We start from the raw sequence: 17,004 nt of genomic DNA, 5'->3' as shown, positions 1-17,004 counted from the left end.
GCGACATTTAAGAACAAAGTGTTGTCAAGCTAAGCTAGAGACCAAAAACCGAAGAACCATATATGCATACTTAAGTGATACCTCGCTTTTCATACTCTATGTTCCAGATCCAATTGTTCTCCATAATTATGTCGAGGTAAAACACGCAACATCTTTAATGTAAAAATGTGTGAAAGGTTATGAATCACTTCGATACCTATATTTATTATATCATTACATTTACAGTTTTCCAGGTTATCCATCAACATAAAAACGTTGGTCGCCTCGCCGGCGCAAAATGGGAGGGAGGTTAGGGTTTAGCATCCCATCAGCGACAACATCAGTAGCAAAGCAGCACAACCTGGAACTGGAAAGAACAGCGAAGTAATCAGCCGTGCTTTTTTCAAAAGAATCATCACGGTATTATTCCCTTAGGCAATTTAGAAAAACCACAGAACATCAATCATGGTAGCTTCTGTTCTCTGGTTCATTATGGCAACTAATATCGTGAACGTTATGTTAGTGAAGTATCGTCTGTGGGGTATGGGTATGAACTACATATATCTGTTTTGGTTTTTACCCACCATCACTTACAAGTAGATGTGGCAAAAATTTTGCAGATTTCGAAATTTAAATGTAGACCCTCTCTCATTTTGCTGTTGGACAGATTCTGAAGATGGCCAATGTACGAGTGCCGAAATCGGTTTACAATTGTAATCATATTCTGTAATAGTATCTAAAATGAAAAGACGTTTGCAATGAAATACTTGTGGTTGTAAAACTGTAGATATTTTTTATTTTAACAACATATTTCAAACTATCTTTAAGCCTCGTTTAACTTATAGGTACGAAAAAAAACTGCCATTACAAAAAGTGCGTATATAAGCACTATTACAGAATAACCTATGGGCTATGGAAACAAAGTCGTGGTTATGCTAATATAAGACGTATACAGCTGAGCGTTATACACATAAAACTCCCTTTATAGAATATGAAATACGTTATCATAGTATAAACACAAAACCAAAGACATGGGCTATGATATATAAATACACATATTGTACTCTTAGTTTAAGCCCTTTTGTGAATGGTACACTAATCGATATAAGCTGTATGATCTGCGTACCTAACCACTACGGATGTATAGTTTATATTATTCTGTATGTGGCCATACCTGATTGCCCACTGATTTAATAACGCTCATAGAGCATCCATCACGGATTAGAGATTCTGCATTCGCCCTCTATGTTGATATATCACACAATCGTTTATCCTATGGAATGTGAATATACTTATGTAATGTTCAACATCCACACCATATCAGTTACTTAAAAATCATCACGTAGTCTAGTCAGACAAATGATCTCTTTGTCACTCGGCTACGGTTTGTAATGTAACAGATTAAACAACGACAAATGTTCATCCGCAGAAACCACCTAAATATTTTAAAAAATGAAGATAATGTCTGAATATAAATGAATTATCCAATTTTTGTTAAACATTGTCAGTTCATTTGTAGCTGTAGGGTCTGTATTTAGTGCCCTTACTGTTTTTCCTAAGTTTGAAATCAAGTACTGTTCATGCCATGAAAGCTTCCATTTTATATAGAAGTTTAGGACTTTTCTTCTCCATTTGTGCTACCGACATAAGGACCATCCAACAATCTACAAAAATAGAAACTTTATATACATTCAATAGAAGCATTCAAAAGTGGAGTAGAAATATTCGTCTTTGAATAATATCTAATGAGGACTTCAAAGCACCATTCGTAATATACACATCGTGTGTCATCAAAGTACATAGGCTAAAAATTATATTAAAAAACAAGTTTACACCAAGTCAGTATGCATATCATATTAATCCTCACCATCTTTTTATGAAACAGGTAACCAGAAGAGAGTTAATCAAATAAAGAATAAATACATCCGTTCAATATAAGATGAAATTTTTTAAACATATAGAAGCTTCCCCATACTTCCCACTTCCTTTTCCACTCACTCACCACAAATACCCTTATTACCTAATGATCAGTTCTGTGAAATATTTCTGGAAGAAAAGTATATTTATTACTGAAGGATATGGCATTCCGTCTATGGAGGAGAGTGATTGATGAGTCACGTATTTTTTTTATTTTTTTTATTTTAAACACATTCACAGATCCGATCATAACCGGTTTCGGTCATTCGAGCACACAGATCATCGTCAAACTCTATACATCAGAGACAGCTCCAACTGAGCTATTACAGTGGTTAATACATTGGACTCGCTTCCAGGAGGATGTTGCTTCAAATCTCCATCCGGCCATCCAAATTCAGATCTTCCATGGTTTCTCTAAATAACTCAAGGCTAATTCCAGAATCGTTCAATAGGACACGGCTGATTTTCCTCACCATGTTTATCCCAAAACGAGCACGAGCACCATCTCTAATGCGCTCGTTGTTGACAGAACATTAAATCCTAAGCTTCCTACTTTCCTTCATATATGGTATTTGACGAACAAAGCATTGACGAAATGCGCTGTCATACTTAAAAAACTCTATATGAATCCGCCAACATGATTCAGCTGCCCTTACAAATGCCTTCAAATACCAAGTGCGAAACTGTGATGTCAATGAACAGGGCTTTTTGTGGGAAACTTAGTGTAGCTACAATTTTTACAGGGATACGTTTTCGCCGGAGGCTTCGGTTTTTGAGTTATCCAAGAGGTAACTTTTGTACATTTTTCTTGGACAGTTCGAAAATTAAAACGTTCTGTTAATTTTTTTCTGTAGGACAGCGAGCGAGAGAGTATGAAAATCTTGTGTGTTATACCTGAAGGTGTTGTGGATTGCATAAAACCCCAAGTAGAGCAACTGAATCACCCTATATAATCTGAATATTTTTAACGAATGGCCTATAGTGACTGCTTGATATATATCTTAGTGGATAAAAAATTTGAAATTCTGACTGCCTACTATCCGACCCCTTGGAGCATGGGGAATGAAATAACAATAAAAGATCTGAACGTACAGCCTGCCACAAAGTGTAGACGATAACGGAAGTTCCTGGCTAATAATAACTTCGCGTTGGCACAGTAACTAAACCCATATCTTAATTAACCGGAAACGTTTTTATCACGCCTCAAAGTCAAGATTAAAATTCCCGTGTACCTGTTCCCCATCCTGATTATGCGAACTATGTTCTCACTCTTGCGTATAGCGTACTAGACTAGAACTTCCTATGGAGCCTGACAAAAATTATGAAATGGCATTTCTCGTTATACTACGAAGAACTGACATCGCAGTATACAGCAAAACAAGCACTTGCCAATGTTATAAGCAGCTCTCCTGTCATCTTTCTATGGATAAAGTAGTTACTGTCGGCATTCGGATAGTACAAAACAAATGTTTACGTTAGCCTTTATGTCGTGAAGGCGGTATGCAATATCTGAAACACTTTCTCTAATCGTGCGGTCTCTAATGATGACATAGGCCCCTTCTGAGTGAAATGATGCACTTGTGGAGATGAAGAGGCTGTGATGCTTCCTGACATACTTTGAACAATAATCAGTAACGCTACGAAGTGAAACCCTTTGATTTATTACGTTTATAGAGCAACAGACACAAACGACAGATTTTAGGGAACTAAAACGTAAAAACTCAATGTAATAATTGGCGAAGAAAATTATTAAGTGTCTGATTAAAATTAAAGAAGATCTGCTCCAGGTGTCGAAACAGTATGGTATCATACGTTGTCACCTAAGAGTAAACGTAGCGATAATGTGACTTAATGCAGCGAGTGGAATTTTGAAATGCAGGCACTTTAATTACACAAATGAAAACCTGAAATAATACGTGCGTATTTGCTATAGTAGCACGAAACCTGTGATGCATCATATAAACCAAACATAAGGGCAACAAAACATCCACTTACGCCTCAACAAAAGCTTCGGCTGCGAATAGACTCGCTGTCTTTACGAGATCTGACGGTTGTAGTAACCCCCTTTTCATTTAGAATTCCGATCACTGTCTACGGCAAGACTTTAGCTGACGTGATGAAGAAATAACAGCCTAAATATAGAAAACACATGTTCACAAGTGGATTGTTAAAGTATCTACCTTAGTTCTTAAACGTATGTACAACTCCTGGGATAGAAGGTGTGGAGCAAACACTGTACTCACAAAGCCTATGCACCCACGGTTTCCTCGTGTTTGGTGTGTTCGGCGAAGAAAACCTTTGCACCACAAATAAAATATGAGGCAGTGCACTGTAAGAATTATAAAGTGTGAAATATCTTAATTTCTTCATTTCATCACACACGATATGTACAGTTTCTCTTGCTTGCCTGTTGTTACTGTCGTTTGACGAAATTTTTATTGTTAATTGACAAGTCAAACGCTTTGCAATGCTTCACTAATTTCATTTAATATCTGTGACGTGTATGTGCTGATCTAACTGCTTACGCAATGAACTTTACAGTGCACCGTACACATCTTTGTTTATTGATTAAAAATAATTTTGTATACGTTTTCTGAAAAATGAAAGCAGTTAACCAATAAAGTTTTGCTATGATGACGCAGTTCTGTTTCATGGATACGGACACAGAGTGGAGGAATATGGTTCTGTTCAGACAAAAGTAACAAACGGGAAATAGTTTATTTTGCATCTAAATATGTCACACGTTTTCCAGATTAAAATCACGTAGAGTTTAGAAAAGTGGATAGCGCAGTTAATACGGAAACGTGCTTTTAAGAAATAGATGACTGTTGGATGGCTTTTAAATGGCGTGCGTAAGATATATGAGGTGTGATGCTTACCTTGACATTGGCATTTTCGTCGCCATCGATGTTCTGGCATCGAATGTCATCCAGATCTGTGACCAGCTTCGAATACTTTAGCAGTAGCACCTGAGAAAAGCAGATCAGAACAATTAATGGGAATCGCTTTATGGGGCAACTGGCTTACAAGAAATCGTCCCTTTCGTAAGTAAAGTAAAGCCATATGACATTGGTGACGGGGAGACATTGAAAGGCAGGTTCAGCAACCTAATTTAAAAAATTTTCCTGTCCTTCACCTACAGTGACATCTTTTCTTCGCGAAATGCTAGAGTCGTGTTTTTATGTGTATCTTATAAGTCTCCGTGACTGTAATGGCTGTGTGTTTTGTGTCGTGTCATGTTTGTGCTGCCTGAAGAGGAAAAACGGGAGTGGCTGAAAACCCAGTGCCGGCACATAGTCTATTCCTCTCGAATAGTACCGAGCTTAACGTTCCTGTCCAACAGACAGATCATCAACCATGTCACATGTCCTCACTTCATGAGACACTGTGGAGAGACTTGGAATTTAATCCAGGACACTGACGCAAAGTCTTTTGATCAGGGACTTTACGCCGCCATCCATCCTCCCCTTTGACTTAAAGGCAAAGGGAAAGCAGCCAGCGGCACGTGGCCTATAGAAGCGTTTATCCATCCAAATGCCGCCCACGTCCGACGTTGCTTAACTTCGGTGATCTCACGAGAACTGGCGTACGCAACGAGGCGAGAGAATTGGCTTTCCATAGATAATGGCTCCCAACTTAAAATAACGCTTATCTCTCTCTCTTTTCTTAAGGAACAGATTATAATATTTGCGCCGAACATATGCACCACGCTGTGCTCTTCCCGTATAGCATCGACGAGTAGATACAGAAAAAGTAACTTTATACGACAGAGATAACTAGATATCAGCTGATAACATTTCCATATTTTATGCAATTGAAAAGTGATCTCTGCACTATCGGTTAAGTACTCGACCTCTGTAAATGTTTGTATAACTATGACGTCAGTGATCGCTTAACTGCATATAAAATCCTCTAATTACCAGTTATGGCAAACAGTGCCATCTTCAGGTGCGACGAACTCCACTACAGATCTTCGTAAAGATACACAAAAAAAGTTAGGCACTTAGAATGCCATGGAGTCAACTAAAATATTTCAATGAAAATACGCCCTGTCGTCACATGATAAATACACATCAGCGATCACTAATGCAATAAATTATTACACAAATGTGAGAAGTTACAACAGCCCATTTGTAATGACTGTAATGAAATTGTGTAACGGACGTACGTACGAACTTAAGGGTGGATGGTTGGGGTAGGGATGTATAGGGAAACTGGTCGTAAATATTACAGAAAAAGTCCTCTAAACCGAAATAAATTGAAATCATAATTCCAAAAAAGTACAAAAAAATATGACAGTTGGTTAATTTTCTCTTACCAAACACCGTAAAAGGTTTGGGAGTTTTGTGGATGCCGAAAATGTTTCCATTTTATAACAGCAGCGGAATACAATATGTGTAAATGACAGGTATTTGGAGTTTGCATGTGCTGTGGCTGTTTGTGTGTACATGTTCCTCCCGCCTTAAAAGTTTGTTACAGTTACAGTTAACAGGCTTGAGAAGAAGTTTCCCTCCTGTATATTTTGCCAGCGTTGGTTGGAATACCAGGGGAAATACTATACCGAGCTGGACGTTAGCATTAGGATAAGAGCGATGCAGTGACTAAGACAACACAGTTGTAATTGTGAGGAGCATAGTTCGAATCCCTTTCTGGGCCATTCTGAATTATGTTTTTCTTGGTACACGTGAAACGCATCACGTAACTTTCGGTATTATTCCCTGAACAAGACACGGCTGCTTACTTATCCCATCCTGATCTAAGTGGACCACAGGCCTGTCCTGCTTCTTGCAACTTTGACGTTACTTTAAACAGTTAACTTTCTTTATTCCTTGTTATAACTGCTGCTTGCATTGTAAATTTGTAGTTTGAGCGGTGAGAATGATAAGAGTCATAGAATTAACGCGTTACTTTTCCTAAGTCTCTTTCTTTTTTCCTGTTTCAAAAGCGGAATCATTCGCATTTTGTCAACCATCTACGAGAAGTAAACATGGCATTTGCTAATACTGTAAACCTTCCCTCTACTATTTAATTCGTTCGTTCGTAAATCGGAACGTTTGCTTCATTGTTAGTGTCCACCCAAAAATATATCCGCTTCTGCATTTAATGTATGTATTCACTGCAGGGAAATTGCAGTTTACTTGTTGATTACCGGGTGGTTCCGGACCAGTTATTCTCTCCGTACTTCAACGTAGCGGAAAGGATATTTTCGGTCATGTAGTTCTTTGTTAAGGCTCTGCCCAGTTCTATTCGTTTCACTGATTAGCCACGGGCTTAAATGTCATTGGAACTGTCAGCAATCACACTAGAACCACTAAAAAATAACGATTCGAGACTGATATCAGTAGTTTCTGAATTGAACATTTCACCGTTCACCCTCAGTCCCGCCCATAGTCTTAACGCTGCAGTAATTTTATCCAATCAGTAAGTCATGTATGTGGCACATTTAATTGAAATTTAACATGGCGATACCAAGTAAGTCTTATGTCTTATTTTGTAACGGTCCGCATGGCTCCCCCCCCCCCCCTCCCCAAAAAGAGCCCGTCGGTTCGAGTCCTCCCTCGGGCATGGGTGTGTGTCTTGTCCTTTACGTAAGTTTAAGTTAGATTAAGTAGTGCGTAAGCTCCGGGAGTGATGACATTTTATTTTTACCTACATTCCCTTCCACCCCGCGCCGTTCCCCAACGAAGTGTGAGGGGATAAGGGGAGAGGGGAGCTAAGACCATTAAGATAGCAAGTCACATATGTCTCCCGTTTGATAGAAAGCGTCCCTGGTTTTCTAGATTTTACACCATGATATTCACGTTCATCCTCGTATGTAGGAGCGCTAGAGATACGTAACTCTTGTTTCTTGCCAGATGCTGAAATCACAGGTGTATTAAATTAGCCTGAAACTATGTTATGTTTTAATCTACTCACTAACCTATATCCATTTGTATATATACACTACCTGTTAAAACGCTCGGGATACCGCTACATAATGCGGAACTGGGCAGTAGCTGTCACGATAGATGGACCCGTCAGTGTGCAAGGAGGTGGGAGTATTATGTTGTCAGTAAGGAAACTGTGGTGTCACCGCAAGGCACCACACTCACTCGGTTGTACGCTTCAAATCGGCCGCGGTCCGTCACTACACATCGGCCCCGCGAGTCGCCACTGTCGACGCTAGCAGAGCGAGCGCCGCCACTCGGCTGGTCTAACGAGACAAGCTAGCGCACTGGCCAGTTCTACAGCCGACTTTAATAGGAATGGTTCACTCGTTATAGCTTCAGAGATCTCATTTGCAGAGTCGGTACTTAGCATAGCCTTCAGCTAAGTCAGTAGCTGCGACGTAGCCAGGCGCCACATACAGTTTATGCATTGACAATTGATCTACAGGGTGTTTCAAAAATGACCGGTATATTTGAAACGGCAATAAAAACTAAACGAGCAGCGATAGAAATACACCGTTTGTTGCAATATGCTTGGGACAACAGTACATTTTCAGGCGGACAAACTTTCGAAATTACAGTAGTTACAATTTTCAACAACAGATGGCGCTGCAAGTGATGTGAAAGATATAGAAGACAACGCAGTCTGTGCGTGCACCATTCTGTACGTCGTCTTTCTGCTGTAAGCGTGTGCTGTTCACAACGTGCAAGTGTGCTGTAGACAACATGGTTCAAATGGCTCTGAGCACTATGGGACTCAACTGCTGAGGTCATTAGTCCCCTAGAACTTAGAACTAGTTAAACCTAACTAACCTAAGGACATCACAAACATCCATGCCCGAGGCAGGATTCGAACCTGCGACCGTAGCGGTCTTGCGGTTCCAGACTGCAGCGCCTTTAACCGCACGGCCACTTCGGCCGGCTCTGTAGACAACATGGTTTATTCCTTAGAACAGAGGATTTTTCTGGTGTTGGAATTCCACCGCCTAGAACACAGTGTTGTTGCAACAAGACGAAGTTTTCAACGGAGGTTTAATGTAACCAAAGGACCGAAAAGCGATACAATAAAGGATCTGTTTGAAAAATTTCAACGGACTGGGAACGTGACGGATGAACGTGCTGGAAAGGTAGGGCGACCGCGTACGGCAACCACAGAGGGCAACGCGCAGCTAGTGCAGCAGGTGATCCAACAGCGGCCTCGGGTTTCCGTTCGCCGTGTTTCAGCTGCGGTCCAAATGACGCCAACGTCCACGTATCGTCTCATGCGCCAGAGTTTACACCTGTATCCATACAAAATTCAAACGCCGCAAACCCTCAGCGCCGCTACCATTGCTGCACGAGAGACATTCGCTAACGATATAGTGCACAGGATTGATGACGGCGATATGCATGTGGGCAGCATTTGGTTTACTGACGAAGCTTATTTTTACCTGGACGGCTTCGTCAATAAACAGAACTGGCGCATATGGGGAACCGAAAAGCCCCATGTTGCAGTCCCATCGTCCCTGCATCCTCAAAAAGTACTGGTCTGGGCCGCCATTTCTTCCAAAGGAATCATTGGCCCATTTTTCAGATCCGAAACGATTACTGCATCACGCTATCTGGACATTCTTCGTGAATTTGTGGCGGTACAAACTGCCTTAGACGACACTGCGAACACCTCGTGGTTTATGCAAGATGGTGCCCGGCCACATCGCACGGCCGACGTCTTTAATTTCCTGAATGAATATTTCGATGATCGTGTGATTGCTTTGGGCTATCAGAAACACACAGGAGGCGGCGTGGATTGGCCTCCCTATTCGCCAGACATGAACCCCTGTGACTTCTTTCTGTGGGGACACTTGAAAGACCAGGTGTACCGCCAGAATCCAGAAACAATTGAACAGCTGAAGCAGTACATCTCATCTGCATGTGAAGCCATTCCGCCAGACACGTTGTCAAAGGTTTCGGGTAATTTCATTCAGAGACTACGCCATATTATTGCTACGCATGGTGGATATGTGGAAAATATCGTACTATAGAGTTTCCCAGACCGCAGCGCCATCTGTTGTTGAAAATTGTAACTACTGTAATTTCGAAAGTTTGTCTGCCTGAAAATGTACTGTTGTCCCAAGCATATTGCAACAAACTGTGTATTTCTATCGCTGCTCGTTTACTTTTTATTGCCGTTTCAAATATGCCGGTCATTTTTGAAACACCCTGTATATGTGTGAACTAATCAGAATTCTAAAGAAGTATTCGCAGTTCAGTCTATAACTGCACTTGTAAATATTGTTGTACAAAGTCAAGATCAACGTTCCCCGCTGATGCTGAATTAAAGCTAAGTATTTCATTGTATTCGTGTCTACTAACTTTCTAATCACCTAAGACGTTCAAAATGGTTCAAATGGCTCTGAACACTATGGGGCGTAACTTCTTTGGTCATCAGTCCCATAGAACTTAGAACTACTTAAACCTAACTAACCTAAGGACATCACACACATCCATGCCCGAGGCAGGATTCGAACCTGCGACCGTAGCGGTCGCGCGGTTCCGGACTGTAGCGCCTAGAACCGTTCGGCCACTCTGGCCGGCTACCTAAGACGGTCCAGTTACATCCCGTCAAGTATAGTTCATTGATCCTCACGTCAGCCTAGTTGATCAACGTGTGCAGTTAATGGCCACACCTCGTGATCGGACTAGAGTCAAATTGCGTGACTCAGCCTGGTCACCCTTTTTCCATGAGGCCCATAGTTCCGCCTCATACATAACAGAAACAGTAACAGCAGAACACGTCGCTCAGGAGAACTCAGGAACTTCTGAAGTGGACTAGTCACTGGATGCCAGCAGGGTAACAGATCAATTAGCGACATTTCATGCACTATAAAGCTGCCCAAGTGGACTGCTGTTGATGTGATTATGATGTGGAAGCGCTAAGGAACAACCACAGTTAAACCAAGCTCATGTAATGAGCTGAGCGTTAAGGAGGGTGATTGTAAAAAAAATTCTTAAAATTAGCGGAAGGTGTCACCCATGGGTTTCAAAGTACTGCCAGCAGTCCTGCTAGCAAATGGCTGTTCGCAGGAAGTTAAAAGGAATGGAGTACAATAGTCAAATAGCTTTTCATAAAGCCAGTTATTTCTGTAGTCAATGATAAGCGACGCTTGAAGTCATGTAAAGAGAGACACCACCGGATAGTAGAAGGCTGCCGGCCACGGTAGTCTCGCGGTTCTAGGCGCGCAGTCCGGAACCGCGCGACTGCTACGGTCGCAGGTTCGAATCCTGCCTCGGGCATGGATGTGTGTGATGTCCTTAGGTTAGTTAGGTTTAAGTAGGTCTAAGTTCTAGGGGACTGATGACCACAGCTGTTAAGTCCCATAGTGCTCAGAGCCATTTGAACCATTTTTAAGTAGAAGGCTGGAAACGAATGAGCTGGAGTACCGAATCAAAGGTGGTGCTGTTATGGTATCTCAGTGTTGTTGCGATTATGGCGTGGTCCTGTTATTGTGCTTATGAAAGGTCTAAGTGCGGAAGGATATGAACATTTTTACAGCATTGTGTACTGCGTGCAACGGGGGAACAGTTCGGAGACAATGCTTGTTTCTCTCAACATGACAAAGCATCCTCTCATAATGCAGCATCTGTGAGGCAATGGTTTGTGGACACTAGCATTTCTGAAAAGCACTGGCCCACCAGGAGTCCCGATCTGAACCCAATGAACACCTTTAGGATTAGTTACAACGTCGACTTCACTGCATACCCCAGCGTTCGACATTACTACCTTCTTTTGTTTCGGCTCTTGAGGAAGAATGTGCTGCTAGTCTTCCACAGACATTTAAGTTCCTCATTGAAAGTGCCGCCAGCACAGTTCGTCATAAAGGCGAGTGGTAGATGCATCTCACATGTAACATTGTATGAAAAAGGTGTTCTTTCTAGTTCCCATTTTTCTTCTGTACGTGTAGCGCAAAATTCTGCCATCAACAGCAGCACATCGTGGAAATGGTGCATTGTGGTCCTGTTACCACTTATAGATTTCCTAATACGAGGGTTGGAACTTAGAGGCAACTATTTATTCACAGCCGCTACGAAAGAGTTACATGTTTGCACCTGTTATTGTCCTTCAAAGTAGTCACCAGCGCTGTGTAGAACCCGTTGCCAGCGCTGTGGAAGGCGTAGTATACCGTTAGCAGAACCTGTTCTGTTGATGGTGCGAATGGAGCGGTCTAAAGTTATGGTGATTCTCGTGTACGACTGTGATGGTGTTATCCTAACGCATTACGTTCTTCCACGGCAGACCGTCAATGCACAGCATTACTGTTCGTTTTTGGAGCATCACCTGCGACCAGCTTTGCGAAAGAAGCGGCGACACTTTCTGCGCAACCCACCAATCATTTTGCACGACAATGCGCGGGCACATACAACGCAAGATGTGGCTGCTCTGTTCGGTCGTGGGACTGGGAAGTACTGTACCATCCACCATACTGCTCGGACTTAAGTTCTTGTGACTTTGATTTGATTCCGAAGATGAAGGAACCACTTCGTGGCTTTCGTTTCGGAACTGTTCCGGATATTCGACATGCAGTAGACCGCTCCATTCGCACCATCAACAGAACAGGCTCTGCTGACGATACACTACGCCTTCTACGTCGATGGCAACGGGTTCTACACAACGCTTGTGACTACTTTGAAGGACAGTAACAGGTGCAAACATGTAACTCTTTTGTATCCGTTGTTAATAAATAGTTCCCACTACTTAAGTTCCAACCCTCGTATCTATACGAGTAAGATGTAAAAATAATGATGCAGAGAAATTTCGAGGCTAGTAGAGGGTGAGTTGAAGAACAAACTGACATTAGAAACCCATATCCGCAATAGTCATCCAACGACGCTACAGAGTGTCGAAGTTATAGGAATGACTACCTACCACAAAGCGGCTAGGCGTTAGGCAACAAAGTTGAATTTGTTCGTTGATAGGCTGCAGCCAGTGTTATGACAAGTGTGGACGCGTTCGATGCCATCTAACGTCCATTGGGAGAATTTACACGTGCAGTCTGTCAGTGTAACATATACAGGGTGTTTATAATTTAATATCGGGGTTTTAACGCTTTATAATATTTATAATATTAAACTTACAGTTATAAATGATATGTCAAATGAAAGAGCAACTCGGACAGTTTTACCTTATAAATGTTCAATGTGAGCACCATTTGTCACACGGCACGCATCAAGTCTACAGCCGAGTTCTTCCCAAACGTTAATAAGTTTGTCTTCAGTGATTGTACCAACAGCTGCTTCAATCCAGTTTCTTAATTCAGGCCGGCCGGAGTGGCCGAGCGGTTCTAGGCGCTACAGTCTGGAATCGCGCGACCGATATGGTCGCAGGTTCGAATCCTACCTCGGGCGTGGATGTGTGTTATCTTAGGTTAGTTAGGTTTAAGTGGTTCGAAGTTCTAGGGGACTGATGACCTCAGAAGTTAAGTCCCATAGTGCTTAGAGCCATTCTTTCTTAATTCAGGGAGGTCTGCTGGTAGCGGAGGCACGTACACATGATCCTTGATGAAGCCCCAAAGGAAAAAATCGCATGGCGTTAGGTCGGGTGAACGTGGAGGCCATACAAAGCAAGCCCTGTCATTAGGGCCTTTGCGGTCTATCCAGCACTTGGGTACAGTGAAGTTCAACCAATCGCGTACTTTGCTATGCCAGTGAGGTGGCGCACCATCTTGCTGGAAAATGAAGAAAGAGCCATTGCTCTAGTGTATCAAGGTAGGAAGTGCCAGTTACAGTAAGTTCACCAAAAAAGAAAGGCCCATAAACTTTCCGCCAGTATACGGCACAAAAAACACTTTAGGGGAAACACGCTGCATTTGTACCACCTTGTGAGGATTTTCTGAGTCCCAGATGCGCACATTGAGAGTGTTAACATGTCCACTAAGGTGGAAGGTCGGTTCATTACTGAAGACAACATTATCCAGAAAATCTTCATCGGCATTAATCAACATTTCGTTTGCGAAGTTGGCACATAATCCATGGTCTGCCGGCTTTAGAGCCTGTAATAACTGCAAACGGTAAGGACGTAGTTGTACGCGTTTTCCTAAAACTTTCCAAACAGTCGACACGGGAACTTTTAATTCACGACTAGCCTTCTGGACTGATTTCCTTGGCCTACGAGTGAACGACTCTCTCACTCGCTCAACAGTCTCTTCACTAATTCTTGGTCGTCCTGAGCTCTTCCCTTTACGAGGTGCATTCAAGTTCTAAGGCCTCCGATTTTTTTTCTAATTAACTACTCACCCGAAATCGATGAAACTGGCGTTACTTCTCGACGTAATCGCCCTGCAGACGTACTACACATTTTTCACAACGCTGACGCCATGATTCCATGGCAGCGGTGAAGGCTTCTTTAGGAGTCTGTTTTGACCACTGGATAATCGCTGAGGCAATAGCAGCACGGCTGGTGAATGTGCGGCCACGGAGAGTGTCTTTCATTGTTGGAAAAAGCCAAATGTCACTAGGAGCCAGGTCAGGTTAGGGGGCATGAGGAATCACTTCACAGTTGTTATCACGAAGAAACTGTTGCATAACGTTAGCTCGATGTGCGGGTGCATTGTCTTGGTGAAACAGCACATGCGCAGCCCTTCCCGGACGTTTTTGTTACAGTGCAGGAAGGAATTTGTTCTTCAAAACATTTTCGTAGGATGCACCTGTTACCGTAGTGCCCTTTGGAACGCAATGGGTAAGGATTACGCCCTCGCTGTCCCAGAACATGGACACCATCATTTTTTCAGCACTGGCGGTTACCCGAAATTTTTTTGGTGGCGGTGAATCTGTGTGCTTCCATTGAGCTGACTGGCGCTTTTTTTCTGGATTGAAAAATGGCATCCACGTCTCATCCATTGTCAATTGTCACAACCGACGAAAAGAAAGTCCCATTCATGCTGTCGTTGCGCGTCAACATTGCTTGGCAACATGCCACACGGGCAGCCATGTGGTCGTCCGTCAGCATTCGTGGCACCCACCTGGATGACACTTTTCGCATTTTCAGGTCGTCATGCAGGATTGTGTGCACAGAACCCACAGAAATGCCAACTCTGGAGGCGATCTATTTAACAGTCATTCGGCGATCCCCCAAAACAATTCTCTCCACTTTCTCGATCATGTCGTCAGACCAGCTTGTGCGAGCCCGAGGTTGTTTCGGTTTGTTGTCACACGATGTTCTGCCTTCATTAAACTGTCGCACCCACGAACGCACTTTCGACACATCCATAACTCCATCACCACATGTCTCCTTCAACTGTCGATGAATTTCAATTGGTTTCACACCACGCAAATTCAGAAAACGAATGATTGCACGCTGTTCAAGTAAGGAAAACGTCGCCATTTTAAGTATTTAAAACAGTTCTCATTCTCGCCGCTGGCGGTAAAATTCCATCTGCCGTACGGTGGTGCCATCTCTGGGACGTATTGACAATGAATGCGGCCTCATTTTAAAACAATGCGCATGTTTCTATCTCCTTCCAGTCCGCAGAAAAAAAATCGGAGGCGTCAGAACTTGAATGCACCTCGTACAAAGGCAGCTGGTTATCTTCAAACTGATGATACCATCTACGAATGTTACTATCACTTGGAGGATCACAACCGTACTTCAGCCGGAACGCACGTTGCACAGTAACTAGAGATTCGGTCTTTGCAAACTGCAAAACACAAAACACTTTCTGTTCACTAGTCGCCATCTTCGCTGCTACCGCTGTCTAGCGGATTGCAGCGGAAACACTGCGCGCTGAGCATGCGCAATGGTGCCAAACCCAACTGTTTGAGTTTCTCTTTGATCTGACATATCATTTATAACTGTAAGTTTAATGTAATAAATTTTATAAAGCGTTAAATCCCCGATATTCATTTATAAACACCCTGTATTGTATGCTGATGGGGTGGCTCTGTAGCGTCGTCGAGTCGTTGCGGACAACGGCTGGCACCATCAATTTGTTACTTAAGTCAGTTTTAACAACCTCCTCGAAGACTGTTGCTATCTTTTGTTACACCTCTTATATTTTGCCCTCCCTTTTCCCCTTTTCTTTCGTCCTTATTTTCTTCACCTGTCACGAAAGTGCTCCACGGCGGAAGCGGCAGCCTGGGTATGTGGCTAGGCTGCTACACCCTATTTACGCCCTGCAGTTTGAAGACTGCGGGTGCCATTAATGTGTTCACTGTTTCCGAGACTGAGAGAGGCGGGTCGGCACGTACCTGGAAGGGAGGCGTGACGTGGCAGTCGCAGAGCCAGGGGTTGTGGCCCAGGGCGAGTCGCAGTGCGTTGCCGTTGTGCTCGAGCGCGTCGTCGAAGGCGTAGGCGGGCAGCTGCGAGAGGCGGTTGCCGCGCACGCTGAGCGCGCGGAACGTGGACAGCCAGCGCGAGCCCTCCAGCTCGTCCAGCGAGGACACCTCGTTGTCGTCCAGCTGCACGTCCAGCACGCGCGGGTAGTGGCCCAGGCCGCGCGACAGCCGCGACACGTCGCGGATCTGCGGGCAGCCAGCACGCGCTCTCTCACATGCTCCGGTCGATTTACCGGTACTACATCCGAAACATCTTAATCATAGCTAACACTTGGTTCAAGAACCATAAAAGAAGGTTGTACACATGGGAAGAAGCCTGGAGATACTGACAGGTTTCAGATAGATTATATAATGGTAAGACCGAGATTTAGGAACAAGGTTTTAAATTGTAAGACATTTCCAGGGGCAGATGTGGACTCTGACCACAATCTATTGGTTATGAACTGTATATTAAAACTGAAAAAACTGCAAAAAGGTGGGAATTTAAGGAGATGGGACCTGGATAAACTGAAAGAACCAGAGGTTGTACAGAGTTTCAGGGAGAGCATAAGGGAACAATTCACAGGAATGGGGGAAAGAAATACAGTAGAAGAAGAATGCGTAGGTTTGAGGAATGAAATAGTGAGGGCAGCAGAGGATCAAGTAGGTAAAAAGACGAGGGCTAGTAGAAATCCTTGGGTGACAGAAGAAATATTGAATTTAATTGATGAAAAGAGAGAAAATATAAAAATGCAGTAAATGAAGCAGGCAAAAAGAAATACAAACATCTCAAAAATGAGATCGACAAGAAGTGCAAAATGGCTAAGCAGGGATGGCTAGAGGACAAATATAAGGATGTAGGGGCTTATCTCACTATGGGTAAGATACTGCCTAC

General features: G+C 43.0%; 1 protein-coding gene across 1 annotated transcript in view; it reads right to left on the bottom strand.

Annotated features, from left to right (window-relative positions):
• The window catches only part of LOC126199623 (protein singed wings 2), a 418,405-nt gene that overhangs the window by 15,204 nt on the left and 386,197 nt on the right, over positions 1-17,004 (bottom strand). The window contains exons 7-8 of the mRNA XM_049936552.1: positions 16,044-16,316; positions 4,776-4,865 (exon numbers count right to left, since the gene is read on the bottom strand). Of these exons, the coding sequence (XP_049792509.1) occupies positions 4,776-4,865; positions 16,044-16,316 (363 nt within the window). The remainder of the gene's footprint in view (positions 1-4,775; positions 4,866-16,043; positions 16,317-17,004) is intronic.

The sequence above is a fragment of the Schistocerca nitens genome, chromosome 1 (genome assembly GCF_023898315.1).
Source record: "Schistocerca nitens isolate TAMUIC-IGC-003100 chromosome 1, iqSchNite1.1, whole genome shotgun sequence".
Lineage (NCBI taxonomy): Eukaryota > Metazoa > Arthropoda > Insecta > Orthoptera > Acrididae > Schistocerca > Schistocerca nitens.
This window is presented reverse-complemented; position numbering and strand designations above follow the sequence as displayed.